At 40.1% G+C, this 14484-nt stretch overlaps 1 protein-coding gene across 1 annotated transcript; it reads left to right on the top strand.

The window, feature by feature from the left end:
- Positions 1 to 1073: 1073 nt before the first annotated feature.
- LOC115047152 (MAGUK p55 subfamily member 2-like) lies at positions 1074 to 11317 on the top strand. Its single transcript, XM_029507910.1, has 14 exons — positions 1074 to 1125; positions 3383 to 3431; positions 3906 to 4006; positions 4106 to 4261; positions 4551 to 4721; positions 4877 to 4984; positions 5370 to 5489; positions 5640 to 5771; positions 5859 to 5961; positions 6750 to 6818; positions 6909 to 7070; positions 7210 to 7412; positions 8567 to 8695; positions 9277 to 11317. Exons 2-14 carry the CDS (start codon positions 3401 to 3403, stop codon positions 9451 to 9453), a joined length of 1662 nt encoding a protein of 553 aa, XP_029363770.1. The 5' UTR covers positions 1074 to 1125; positions 3383 to 3400; the 3' UTR covers positions 9454 to 11317.
- Positions 11318 to 14484: the final 3167 nt, after the last annotated feature.

Here is a 14484-nt window from a genome sequence, read left to right as displayed (position 1 = left end):
AATACCAAAATGTTAATCGTAAAATCATAGTGATGTCAGGTTTCATGTTCGGTATAGAAATAGATAGCTATATAGCTAAATCTACCTGAACCGAGCCTCAAATTGTGATACTCAGATCTCTCCACTGATTGCTGCTGTTGCACTGTTTTCACATACTGTCCAGACCAATGGTGACTTTTCAGTCAGGGACCTGCAGGAAGACTGAACCGACAGCGCTGAGTTAAGAAAATTATGGACTTGGGGAGTTTTCATGTTAACACATGCCTACTTGAAGAGTCTCCAATCTCTACCACAGAGAAAGGTTATTACATTAAACAAAGTCAGATCTTAAGGATGTGATTAACCGCAGACAGGATGAATGTAATTAACTTCCTGTCATCACACCCTCAAGCGCAATCTGTGATTTCTCTGGTGAGTTCAAGGTGCTCAGATAAAGTGGCTTTCTGATTACTACTCTTCAGTCGGGCCCATGGTGGAATATCCTTCTGATGCTAATATTACACAGATAATATGCTTTAAAGCATTCTCGCTTCGCCTCTGCCTTCTACGTCTTCTTGACTGGCTAAGTGCGGCTGTGTGGTTATAACTTTAAAAATAAATAAATATATTTGCATGTTCATTCATGAAATACTCTGCATGTGTATAGTTAATATGGGCCTATTTTTTGTCTCTCTTTGTAGATTAGCCTGTGGCAGACAATTTCCTTGTAAGAGAGGAAAAAACATCGAATGCACTGGCCCTTTAAAACCCATACGTCTACAGCAGTGATGTACAGCATTTGAACTAGTCAAGTATTCGGGTTTATGTAGTGATTAACCGGAAATGACTGATTTAATTTCAAATTTCAGTGTACACTACCTTGAGAAACCACCTTTTTAGTACTGCCCAAAATACAAAAACTATTTCAGGTGTTCATTCTGACTATTTTATACCAGTGCATCAATGATAATTTAGTTTTAGTTGTCCAACTGCAGATATCATTTGAATCTTACATTTTCCCGGAAGTGATGTGGACGCACACTTGACGCTCCCGTCGTCGCTGACCGCTTCAAAAAACCAGACGACAACAATAAACGCACGATACTGCAGCCGGGCAGCGGGCAGCTTGTGTTACTGTGCTCAGAGGTAAGCGGGCAGCTTTTTACCCTCCATGAGTTTAAAAACGGGCGACATCGGTCCCAGTGACTGTGGAGCAGTCACGTCCCTCAGGCTGCTTTTAGTGGAGCAGGTACAGCTGGGCTGACAAAGGCGCGTGTCTGCGCGCGTGCTGAGGTGTCTGTTTAAATATGTCGGAGCGTTGTCCGACATTTTTATCATGATTATGTTGTTCAGTTAGTCTGTGTGCATGTGTGTGTGTCATCTTGCTTTGTTATATATGACCCCTGAGACTAACCCCTGCGTATTGTTTGTGTGTGTGTGTGTGTGTGTGTGTGTGTGTGAGAGAGAGAGAGAGAGATCATGCTTTGTTATATATGAGACTAACCCCTGCGTACAGTGTGTGTGTGTTTCAAATTAAAATTGTTTGTGATAATATATATGATATATGATAATATGTCTGTCTAGTATATAATAATATAAACATAACAGGACTAAAAAGGTTCAAGTGACGCCAAAAAAAACAAACAAACAAACAAGCAAACAAAAAACATCCATCTCCTCACATGCAAACACACACTCATGCATTTTCCTTGCATGGTAATTATTATGTATTATGTAACGATTATAATACACAACTATTTATTAAACATTATAGGTGAATCACATATTGGCAACAAAGCTGTCAAGGCCACATTGTTTTATTGCATGAGTAGTTTTTAGAAATGAAAGTGTGTGTGTGTGTGCGTGCGTGCATGTGCACCTGCTGGTGCAGCACAGCAGATGGATAACTGTGGGAGACGTGGAGAGGTGGGGCAGTGATGGGAAGGGTGGCTGGCTGTGGTGATGGGGCGGGAGGGGGGGTTCCAGAGGAGGGAAAGGAGGGACCATTAGATGGGGCAGGGGGTTTCAAAGTATGAATGGAGACAGTACGGGGCAAAATGGGAGAAAGTCTGGAGTGTAAAACTGAGATCTGGAGGCAGATTACGAGGTGTGGAGAAAAGGCAAGGTGAGGAAGAAGAGGGAAGCAGATGGAACAGAAAAGCTTCTTTTTTCTGGTGTCTATTTTTCTCCCACTGTTCTTTTGTATATCAACAGAGGACTGTGTATTTGTTTATCTACTGTCCATATCCAAAGTGACCTTAAATTAAGGTGGTTTGCATACACATATATTTTGGAAAGTTTATTTAATATGTCGCACTGAATAGATTCATATTCAAAAAGTGTATTTTTAGTTTCATCTGCGACATCGACAAGATTAAGCCATTTCATGCAGACATCTGAACCTGTAGAATTTATTGGTATACAACGAATTTAGTCAATTTTTGCTGATGAGATTGAATTGATTCATCAATTTCAGCTTGTTTGTCTGTGTGAGAAGTTACAGAAAACTGTAGTGCAGGAAACCTCTTTTATCTATGACAGTCAAGTTCATAGTGATTGTTACTTGAATAGTTTTGTCATTTTTCAAGATACATCTCTTGTCCCTGTTATCTTTGTCCTTTAACTTCATGTCTACAACTGGATTGTTGTCTTTCTTATCTCTGTTGGTTTTGTGTTGTATTTCTGCATAAAATGCTCCATCCTCTTCTCCTCATACCATGAATAAGTCCATGCTGCTTTCCTTGCTATGTCATCTTATTTTCCACCCTTTCCTGCTCTTATGTGAGCCGTTGTATAATGCCTGTTCTAGCATGAACCCAAATGTGTGTGCGTATGTGTGAGAATTTGGGTAGGTTTCCATGGTAGCTGTGAGTTGTAGCAGCATCATTGTTGTAACACCACACTGAGATACTTAAAACTGCAAAAGTAGAGGGGATTTTGTTAAAGGGGGTGTGTGCCTCTTTGTTCTTTCCAAATCGCCATTGTATCGTGTCCATTATCCTGGTGATGTATAGATTAGTTATGCTCACATGCCCACTCCGTTCCTCTCTTCCACTGTTTGCACTTCCATCTCTACCAATTTGTCTCTTTTTGGTGTGGATGCTCAACTCCAGAACAATTGCTAAAGCTCTACCTTCCCTCTCCTTTGCCAGTGTGTGTGATTTGAGAGGAGGAGGCATCTGCGTCACAAAAGCAAACATTAAAACCAAACTCTTATGAACAGTCCCTGGTCTTAACCATGCATCCTTGCATGCAGAGATTTTCTTTTGCAACCACAGCTTTCAAATTCCGTTCCTCATTGTAAAAAAAAAAAATATATATATATATGACTTTCTCCACTCGCCATTTTCAGATTATCTCTCTGTCTCTCTCTCCCTTTCTCTACCCTTTCCCGCTCTCTCAGATTGACTGAGGCTCTACCATGCCTGTGGCCTCCACCAGGACAGAGCCTGGTGAGACCAGACACCTTCCTTCTCATCAGCACCGAACCCCTTATGATTGTTTACTGGGTTTTCCTTATTCATGTTGCTGTTAAGCCCCTTAAAGAGGATTCTACAATATACAAAAAGAGGAACAGACGAATGATAAATTCTGTTGAAGGGAGGTAGATGATTTTAATATGTAATGGATGCATTCAGAAGGAATCAATGATAAACACCAGCAAAGTATTTCCCCAAATAATGAATGAATTCATCTTGACTGTGATATCAACTGGTCTGAGCCCGTTAACACCATTTCAGCATGACTATCTCTGTACTTTAAACTCTACAGAGCCATGATAATACTACAATTTTAGATCAACCTCACAGTCACAGCTAAAAGGCCTCTGTCTCACTTGTCAGTGTCATTTCCTTTGTTTCTCTTATTGCTCCATGTTCCCTGTAATTGCTCCCCTGACACTTTCTGTGTGTATATGTGTGTTACAGTGCCCCAGGTGTTGGAAATGATGAGTGACAGCGCAAACAGCTCCACCACAGCCAATGACCTGGACCTCATCTACCTCAAAGGGATCATGGAGAGCCCTCTGGTGTGGTTCAGGCACATGCACACATCTAGTAAAAAACAAGAATCTACACCAGGTGGTTGTTTGATATAAATATTGTGTGTGTGTGTGTGTGTGTGGTAGGAGCAAGAGGAGAGCCTGAGAGAGCCACGTCCATCACCAGTGAGGGAAAACAACGTGGAGCTTCTGCAGGAGATCCTCAGAGATCTGGACCCATTCACACACCGCTCGGGCACTGCAGCTGAGCTTGCCCACATACTCACACAACCTCATTTCCAGGTGCAAAACCATCCATTATCTACTCCGCTTATCTGTCAGGGTTCAGGGGGAGCTGGAGCTAATCCCAGCAGCAGACAGTGGGCGCTCTCCAATCCATGTAGAAAACATCACAATCTGATTAAAGATGCCTAATCCTAACCTTAACACAAAGAGTAAAATGTCTGAATAGCTCTGATTTATGATGTCAGAGCATAACTTCTAGCTTCTAGAATATTTTGTCTGTATGCAGTTTGGTGAAAAGGAAAAAACATAAACAGTATTTTAATCCTTTGTGTGCTATTTTGTTCAGTCTCTGTTGGAGACTCATGATTCGGTGGCCTCCCAGGCGTGTGATAGCCCACTCCCAAGCCCATGTGATTTGGTGGATCATGAACAGGATGACGGCCATGCGCATAAACAGGAGCCACCACCTGATGCAATCCGCATGGTGGGAATACGCAAAGTGGCAGGAGAGCATCTGGTGGGTGACATTAAATCATAAAAGCATTTGACACAGCAGGGTATCATATGAAGTTGGGCATCAGTTACAACAGTATAAGCTGATTGTACTATCATTAAACACAGAAACATCAGGTTACATAGGAATTGATCACATCCAAACATTAACCTTTGCAGGGAGTGACGTTCAAGGTGGAGGGTGGCGAGCTGGTGATAGCCCGTATCCTACATGGTGGTATGATAGACCAGCAAGGGCTGCTGCATGTTGGTGACGTCATCAAAGAGGTGAGGTAGGCCTTTGAGTGACAATGACCTTTACTGACCCTTTCTACTTTTTTGGTTTATGTTAGGATTATCGATGCCTTATATGTTGTACCAAAATCCTGCCACGCACCTTCGAAGCTCAAAATAATAGAAATTGTCAAATAGAAATTGACCCTTCCTGTTATCAGTATGAGTCTATAACAACGATAAGCTGCTAACTTTATGCTAAGTTAACTGTCTGGGCCTGGTTTCGTGCTCTTGAGAGTGAAGTACCCAAAGGCTCTCTTCCAGATCTTCTAGTTTTCTGTTATTCTATATTTTAATGTTTTTCTTTTTGTCATTTTAAAGTAATTGTTGCTGTGTATGTGTCAATCCCAAAACTTTCTTTTGTCCACTGTGCTTGTAGGTGAACGGACGAGAAGTGGGTCAGGATGCCAGGGTGCTGCAGGAGGAGCTTCAGGCAGCCAGTGGAAGTGTGGTTCTTAAGATACTGCCCAGCTACCATGAAGCAATACCACCAAGACAGGTGCCACATAACAAATAGGACACACAAAGTTCCCTGATGCAGACTTAGTCATATGTTTTCGCACTATGTATTTGCTAAAATTTAGACAACAATTGATGAATTGATGACGCAAGACGCCTGTTGAGATAAAGACCTCATTTGTTTCTTCAGGTGTTCTTTAAATGTCACTATGACTATGATCCAGCCAATGACAACCTAATTCCTTGTAAGGAAGCAGGTTTAAGGTTTGAAACGGGGGACATCCTGCAGATTGTCAACCAGGATGATGTCAACTGGTGGCAGGTGCAGTAAAATGCAGAAATCTCTTAATTTTGCATTTCCTGTCAGATCATACAGAATTTTAGTTTTTGACTAAAATCTTTGGTGTAGGCCCGTCATGTGGAAGGTGGAAGCACAGGGCTGATACCCAGTCAGATGCTGGAGGAGAAAAGAAAAGCTTTTGTCAAGAGAGATGTGGAACTGGCACCAGCAGGTAACACAAAATAAAGACCAGCTCTCCAAATAAACATGCACATTTTAGTTGGCTACCCAAATGTTTCAAATAATCAGAGGATACTTTATAATCGTAAAGGTTATAGAGTATGATTTACAAAATAATCCAAATACATAACCTTTGACATTTTTGTTCTTTAAAACCAGCAGGGTGATGTCAGAAGAAACTGAAATGTGTTTGGGATTTTTTTATCTTGTTAGTGTATCTAGTGTACTAACCCTAACCCTAACCCTAACCAACTACCTTTAACTGAAAAACTAAGGGAGTTAGTGATGATCTTACCTAATGTCAAGAATGTAAGTATACATGAAATTCAATTGGCATCGCTAATTAATTTATAATAACAATTTAACAGACCAAACGTTGCCAAAAAAATATTAACACATGTAACTTAAGTCTCAGCCATGGTGCCATGAGACATTCAGCTTCCAGTCAATTATTTTGCCCATTGTCACTGTTTATTAGTTAATAGGCTGCTGAGAACTGGTGGCATTTAGCTAGCATTTAGCATTTAGCTGGAGCAGACTACATATTAGCTTCATTTAATTATCCTCTCAAGAGTCACCTGATGATTTTTAACTCAGGTTATATAATGTAAAATGTAGATTTATGTCCCAAGTTCAGAGACACAAGGAAACTGGTCTGCTGAAACTTGACATAGTTTCATCCATATGTACAGTCATTATGTCTCCTATGGTCCTTACATGGATTTTCACAACTCTGATAAAGCCATTTCATCCTCCAATGATGACACTTTTACATTTCAGGAAATCTTTGCACTGGTGTTGGGGGAAAGAAAAAGAAGAAAATGATGTATGTGACAACGAAAAATGCAGGTAACAAAACAGTCCACGAAAATATACATCTATTTTTATATTACATGTTTTATTTGTTTATGTTTATATTTGTCTTTCTCCCTCTCTCAGAGTTTGACAGACATGAAATATTGCTATATGAGGAGGTGGCCAGGGTCCCACCTTTCAAGAGGAAAACTCTAATTTTGATTGGTGCGCAGGGCGTGGGGAGGCGAAGACTGAAGACCAAGCTTCTTTTGAGGGATCCGCAGCTGTTCGGCACCACCATACCATGTATGAGATATGACGTGAAGCACTTAAATCAATGATATAAGTATACATATAAACGGACCTCAAAATACTTTTCAACTACTTTAAATTCCTAATGAAGTCGAAATGGAAGTGGAAAATGTTTGTGTGTTTTTGTGTCCAGATACCTCCAGAAAGCCCAAAAAGGGGGAAAGAGAAAGTCGAATGTTCGCCTTCACCAATCGCAACAAAATGGAGGCCGATATTAAGAATGGGCGCTATCTTGAACATGGAGAGTATGATGGAAGTCTCTACGGAATCAAGATCGACTCTATCCATGAGGTGGTTGAGGCAGGACGAGTCTGCATACTGGATGCTAACCCTCAGGTATGCACACACTAACACAGATACATCAAGTTGTTGTATGAAATAAAGACAAAGCTGTTTTAAAGTTAATAACTTCACGAGTAGCCTACAACATAGCTGTGACTTTGTTACATAACTAAGATGTGGGTGGACTGTAACTAAATATACATTAAATGAGAATTCTGTTTGTAACTTGTCAGTATAACCAATTGGAAAGCCACCATGATGTCACCCACTGGTTTGAAGCTTCCAGTTTGTTTTTTCTTTTATTTTTCCCCTTCAGGGATTGCACATCATTCTGCTCGTACTACATTACAAATTCAAATTAATTGATAAAGTTGATTTTATTTCCCAGCCCTACCATATTTTAAGGAGAAGGTGGAGTGGGGGAGGAGTGAGTGCTAGTTGTGACCTGATCAGTACTCTGGCCTGATTGTCATACATCGCCACGTGTCCTTACCCCTCAGTGTCATCTTCGTTTGAAAAATACAAACATGGTAACTGATTAGGAAAAGATCTACCTCACTAATAAATCAAAGGAGAAGTTGGGACATTTTCACATAGAACCAATCCAATCTGGCTTCTTTTTTCAACTGTGGTTGCAGGTCCTAATGGTCATTTGATAGAATGTCACTTTAAGGCCCTTAAGCAGGTGCAGAAAGATGTGGCACACTTGTGGCACACTTAGCAGATTATGAGGATGTATATATACCAGAGACATGTTCCATTGCTGTCCATCTGAGTTACAAAAACCTTTCTGTCAGCTCCAGTAAGGCCACCATTGTCCGACTTTATCAACAGGGTGTTTATCCTCGGAGTCACTACTCACTAGATTTTTTTTTTTTTTTTTTCATTTTTTTGAACTTCTCTGGGTAAATTGCTCTACCATGACCAACGTCACTGAAATCACAGTTTCCCAATTTATTATTTTTTTTTGAGCATTAATTGAAGCAGCTGACTTGTATCTGTGGGATTTTATGCCATGCAATCAGTCCCGGATGGTCTGTGTGGACAGCCATTTAGTGAATTTGGTATCATGTGCCTTTCTCCAGGGCATCTTGTATCAGCTCATTCAGTAGCACAAAGTTAGTCATTCACTGTCGCAAGTCAGTTGACCTAAACCTAAGCCCATCTTAAATCCTCAAAAAAAAGTGTGTTCTTGTTGCTTTTTTTAGTCTCTCAAAGTGCTGAGGACCTCTGAGTTCTTGCCCTACGTGGTGTTCCTGCAGTCTCCAGAGTTCGAGGTGCTCAAGGCCATGAACCACTCTGCTGTAGATGCAGGAGTGGTTACCAAAACACTGACGGTAAGAAACACTATCTTGTGTCCATGCACAAAAAGAGAAAATGTTTTCAAAGTATAGTATACCTTTTATCTTATCTTACTGTTTTAGTCTTTTAGCTTTTACTGTTGTAGTAGTTTTAGTCCATTAGTTTTTATCTCCAGTGTTTCCTCATGGGGGCCTACCACATTGGGAGTTGCTTTTGGTCTACTGCGGTGCTGGCTCCGGCCTGGGTGGCTAGATGGCTCTGCACCTTGGTGTGGGGCCTCCTGTCTGCCCGGGTCGGGGTTGTCTCTGTGGTAGTGCTCCCTAGTTGTGGGCAGAGAGCCCTCTCAGTGTGATTGGCCCCTAAAGGTGGCTTTCTTCTTGCCTCAGGTCTTGGTGCCTGGCCATGTCTCTCTAATGACAGCTAGTACATGTGGGTGTAAACTTGTCTCTCTGTTGTCTTTGTCACCTCTGTGATGCACTTTGTGTTGCTTTTATGCTTGAAAAGTGCATACAAATAGAATTGGATTTTCTTTGATGATTTGAGTGTGTGTGTGTGTGTGTGTGTGTGTGTGTGTGTATATATATATAGTGAAACCTCATTCTGTTATCTGTTTCAGGATGAAGAACTTCAAAAGACATGTGATGAGAGTGCAAAGATCCAAGCAGCCTATGGTCATTACTTCGATCTGAGCATCATTAACGACAACCTAGATGAAACCTATCGCACTGTCAAAGCTGCCCTGGAAACTGTCTCTAAAAACCCTCAGTGGGTCCCTGTCACCTGGGTGTTCTAGAAAGAGGCAGTGAATGACAGAAGGGAAGAAATGTAGAGACGACAAAGGCACTGAAAAGATAACTCTACGTAAATAATGGATGTGGATGTTTAGATTTTCATACATTTCCACATTATATCTGCCAGTTGGCAGATTAGCAGCTCTAATGTGAAATTCTTTTTTTCTTCATAATGATCCTGTATTTTACACTCTTCTTACGTTTTATCTAAAGAGTTAGTTAATTTTAATTTAATATCCATTAGAGGACATATTTGTGGGTTGAAGAACAAGAAACCATCAGTGTAGTTTTAGGGGTCTCAGCCCTCAGTACCAACAGTTTAGTCAGCCAATAAGAAGAGAGGAGCTGAGCTTCTCTTCCTATTAAAGACTGATTTCTGAATGGTTTAAAAAATATTAATAGAGAATAGAGAATTAATAGAGTTCACGTAAACACTCTTAGAAACTAAGTACTGCTTGGTTATATGGTAGATTCACGTCGGCTTGGCTTCGGGCATAACTGAACGCAGTGACTACTTTGATGTGGCATCACAAAGTTTCAGAAGTCATAACAGCTGGTTTTAAGGCTCAGTTTCTGAATACAGGCTGTTTCTCTGTGGACTGAGACCTTTGATACAACTAACCAGTCTCTATATCAAACCTAAACCAGCTGTGGAATGAAAAAAGGCCTTGGAAAACTCACTTTGTACAAAATGAGACCTTAAAATGCTTGAAAACATGGAGAATTTGATCGTGAGTGTCAAAATGAGACATCCATTATTACACAGGACTATATGACTCAGGAGAGGAAGAAGGGTCTAGAAGAAAGGGCTGAAGCAGATGAATGGAAGTCCTGAATGTCATTCATTCACAGATTATACCTGGACATATCAAGTGTGTCAGTGCGTGTGTGTGTGTGTGTGGCCTCCTTTTGCATGTATTTTCAAGCAAAGATTTTTGAATGTTTTTAAATGATTTGTACCATTACTGATGATCATCAGCAAACATGTCATTGTTTACATTCCATGAGAGTGATGATGGACTGACGGTTACACATCTACAAGCTCCAAGGAGTAGACAAATTTACCTTGTATGTAAAAACGCATCACTGTGGAAATGTCTGACTCTGTAAATTCAAAAGACCAAGCTGAATTCTCAAAAAACCTTATTAGCTAGAATTTCAAGAGCTACTAAACTATTCAGTTTACAATGATAAATGAAAAATTAGCTATTTGTAAGTTTTGCTGTTTCTAGCCGGTATGAACTGTATATGAGGCCTGGCAGGAGCTTCATTTGTTTACCTAGCAAGACAGCTCTTACTAGGTAGACAAATGAAGATTGATGCTGAACTCACAAGATTTCTCAAACTCGAATGTTGGCAGGAGCAAAACTGACAAATGTTTTCTTCAATAATTTTTGCATTGCATACACAAGCAGCAAGACTGTAGAAATGTACAGTAAGCACGTGCAGCACGTCACAGTTTCAGGCCACAGATACCCCCACATCATTTATTGAGTTTTATTGGATAGTCTTACACTATATAAGTGTAATGAAACACAGATTACCAATCCTCAGTGCTGCTGTCCTGTCAGTGTGGTGACAGTTTTTTTTACTTCATAGTTACATGGTCACTCATGGCCCCTACATTAGGTACAATAATACAATACACTGGACATCACAGTAAGTTAAAAACAGAATACTTCACATCAAAATCAACTTGTGAGTCCATTGGGAATCGGTTGTCCTGCTTTGTAGGTATAGCACTGGTAAGACAGCACTAATGATAGTCCCTGATGCTGGAGACCAAATTTGATACCCAGGCTAAAAAAACTGCAAAAAAAAAAAAAAAAAGGGCAGCGCTTTAATTGACCAGAAAGGCTGATAGCCCACAATATGACCAAAAAAATAAATAAATAAATAAAAGAGAGAGAAACTAATTTTGTGAAAAGCGTTAATGGCAGCCTGCTAATGTTGTGAGCCCCCAGCTCACTATCTTAGCCTCAGTGAGCTATCTTTAGCCATCGTGTGCTAGAACAGGTGGTGTTGAAGCACACTGCAGGGCATCGTGAAGTGAAGCCACTCTTTTGACCCTGTCCACAGTTTGTAGATAGCATCTAGATTCACGGTGATATGATCGATACTGATGGTGTAGGTATAAGATTCCTGCCCAGTATGTGTGATGTGACAGCCTTTGAGTGATCAACACAAACATTTCAGGTTGTTAGTGTACATGTGACATTGTCCATTGTGCCAAATGCAGATAGCTCTTCGAGCCGCTTGTTTGTACTCTGATGTGTTCTTGTGGCAGCTAACCAATACTATTGATGTACAACAATGTATTCGTACACCGAATTCTTAAGTGACAAAACATGTTGTTAAGCACTGACAAGTAACTGATTCTCTGACCAGTTAATTCTACGGTTTCAGTATTAGAGGAGACACTCTGAGCCACTCAATTTTAGCCGCAGTTTTCATAAGTGGCTGAAGCAGATTTTGTCCGGCAGCTAATTTTGGATCTCTGAAGTGTTTGGTGCTCGCTCCAGGACATTCCAAAATTCACTGTGTCCTTTTTCTACAAAAATCATCACTCATCAATGCAATAAAATTTTCTCAGAGTATCTTTATGTAATGATGCACATTTAAGTGCAAGCCTGGCACAACTAATTTGGCTTGTTTTATACCCACTTCCTAAAAAACATGGCTCTTAAAAATATCTGTTCTACCTGATTAAATGAGACAGGAAGTGGCGTGAAGTATAGGTATACTATACATAGTTCGTGTATCATTTAAGTACTAAATATGTGTGATTGAAGGGTTTCATTCCAAAATGTATCATAACAAGCTATAACTTATAGTCAAGTAAAAATAAAGAAAGGGGGAAGGGGTACTCCAGTGATTTTCTAATCACTTGATAGTGAGCAACAAAGAAAGAAAAGCACGTTCCTGCTTTGTGAAGCTAGAATGGCTCAAGCATGAATCCTGTCTCTCCCATAATACAACTCTCCATGTGATAATTGGCTGTGTTCTTCCTACTCCACTCCCCTCGTTCATCATGTCCTCATTTAGGATATTTTTAAAACCAAGTGCAAGTTAAGAATTGACCTCAGCATAAATTCAGTTATTGGAATCACTGAGTAATATTTTTTGTAATGTATTTGTAATACAATGAGGCACATGATGTTACTATGCTCACATTTTGTCTGTTTGCCCTGGTTTCTCGTACAACAGGACCAAACGTCTTTCTTCTTTTGGCTGACCTCATCAGGTCCCATCAGGCTCACATTAGGTATCTAGACCTCTTTTTGGCATACTACCCTCTGAGAAAAGGATAGCTCTTCCAACTGTTTCCACAGGCCAAGTTCTCCCCATGACCAGTGAATTAAACCCCTGTGTGTATAATCAGTGCAGGAGCCCTTTATAAAAATGTCTAAGCTTCAAATCTTATCTTGGAATGGAACACCATCAATAATGAAACATGTTTACAAAATAAACAAGTTTTTCTCAACGCAAAATGACACATTTCTCTCAAAGTGAACAAGCTTGTATTTTTACTGTAGAACTTATGATTGTAGAGTCAAATATTGTTAATGCTTCTGTCTATACTGAATAAATTATTGCTTCGATTGAAACAATCAGCAGCTTTTGCGTTGCGTTTCCCCAACTTGTATTTCATTTCAATATTGTGTTTTATTGTTGAGATACTGTGTGAACCATTTGCCTCTTCATACATCCAAATAGACCATTCCCTCGCACTGTGTCAGCAGAAGCTAAATCAATGAATGAAGAAACTATATTGTTCATTTTCTAACAAATGTTTCTCTAATATAAAGACATCGGAATAGACGTATACGCTTCTTAAAACTGATAATGCCACCGTGGTGACATTGAAGGAAAAAGCAGCATAAAGGTGTCTGCAATGTGTTTGTAAGCCATCATGTATCAAACCTGGAATAGATCCTGTGCGTGTTTAAGTGTAACACTTTTATGTCTTTCATTTAGAATTTTTTATGCTTTCACTTGCTTTTCGTATCCGTCCACCAAAGAACTGTTGTATTTTCTGCCTGAAACAAGAACAAAATCAATCAAATTTAGATTGTTCTTTATTATTTATTTATTTTCTTCTTCCCTACAGTGTTCCCTTTTAGCAACTCCACACTTCCTCCATGCATGAACAGTACACACACAATTCCACAAATACATATAATAAAAAGAGCTAAAAGGGAAAAAAGTCAAAATGTCAGCAGCTATGTCCGGCCACATGCTTAACAGCTTAGATATCGTGTTCATTTGAAATGTATGATTGCTTGAAAAGGGTTTTAAATGTTCAAATTTACCAACATGCGTTTTAAAGCACCATCTTTCAAAATGGTTCTTGGCGGAATCAGAGGTAGCTCCTCTTTGACTTACAGTTGTGAAATGTGTACATTCGTTTCACATTTTGTGAGCATCGTGCGAATAGTAAATCATGAATGAACATCTTACATGGTTATCAGAACCAAATGAATATTTGAGCTGTTCTCTGAACCAGCCACACTCATGGATTCTGGGAATTGTAATATTCAGAAATCTTTCCCTACACACACATGCATCTCAACTCAGACAGCTTCATGGCCGTTTGGCCGCCACAGCATCATCCAGTGGAACTGTGGTGATTTCGACTCTACAGTGAGATTTCTGTAAATACAGCCATCCTCAGGCAGTTCGCTAATGAGCAACTAACCGGCCGTGGAAACATGAATGGAGTCTGATGAAATCTCGTGACCTTGGTGTGGAGACTTTGTGAAATCAGAACTTTCTAAATATCATGTGTTGTATGAGCTTTTATTGGGCTTCTCAATAACCATCGTTCCTGCTGTTCCTTCACTGCACCCCTCACTTTAACCTTCTTCTCTGTGGCTTTGACGGAAGGCAGTTTAGTCTTTCAGAAGTTTTCATCTTTCTGGTTTCACCCACTAATCCCTCACTCCTTCTTTCTCGACTTCATATCGTACTTCGGCTTACCCTGTTCCTTCCTCTCCACCTTCTCCTCTACAATGTGGTGGTGGTGGACTGTA

This window comes from Echeneis naucrates, chromosome 8 (genome assembly GCF_900963305.1).
Source record: "Echeneis naucrates chromosome 8, fEcheNa1.1, whole genome shotgun sequence".
Lineage (NCBI taxonomy): Eukaryota > Metazoa > Chordata > Actinopteri > Carangiformes > Echeneidae > Echeneis > Echeneis naucrates.
This window is presented reverse-complemented; position numbering and strand designations above follow the sequence as displayed.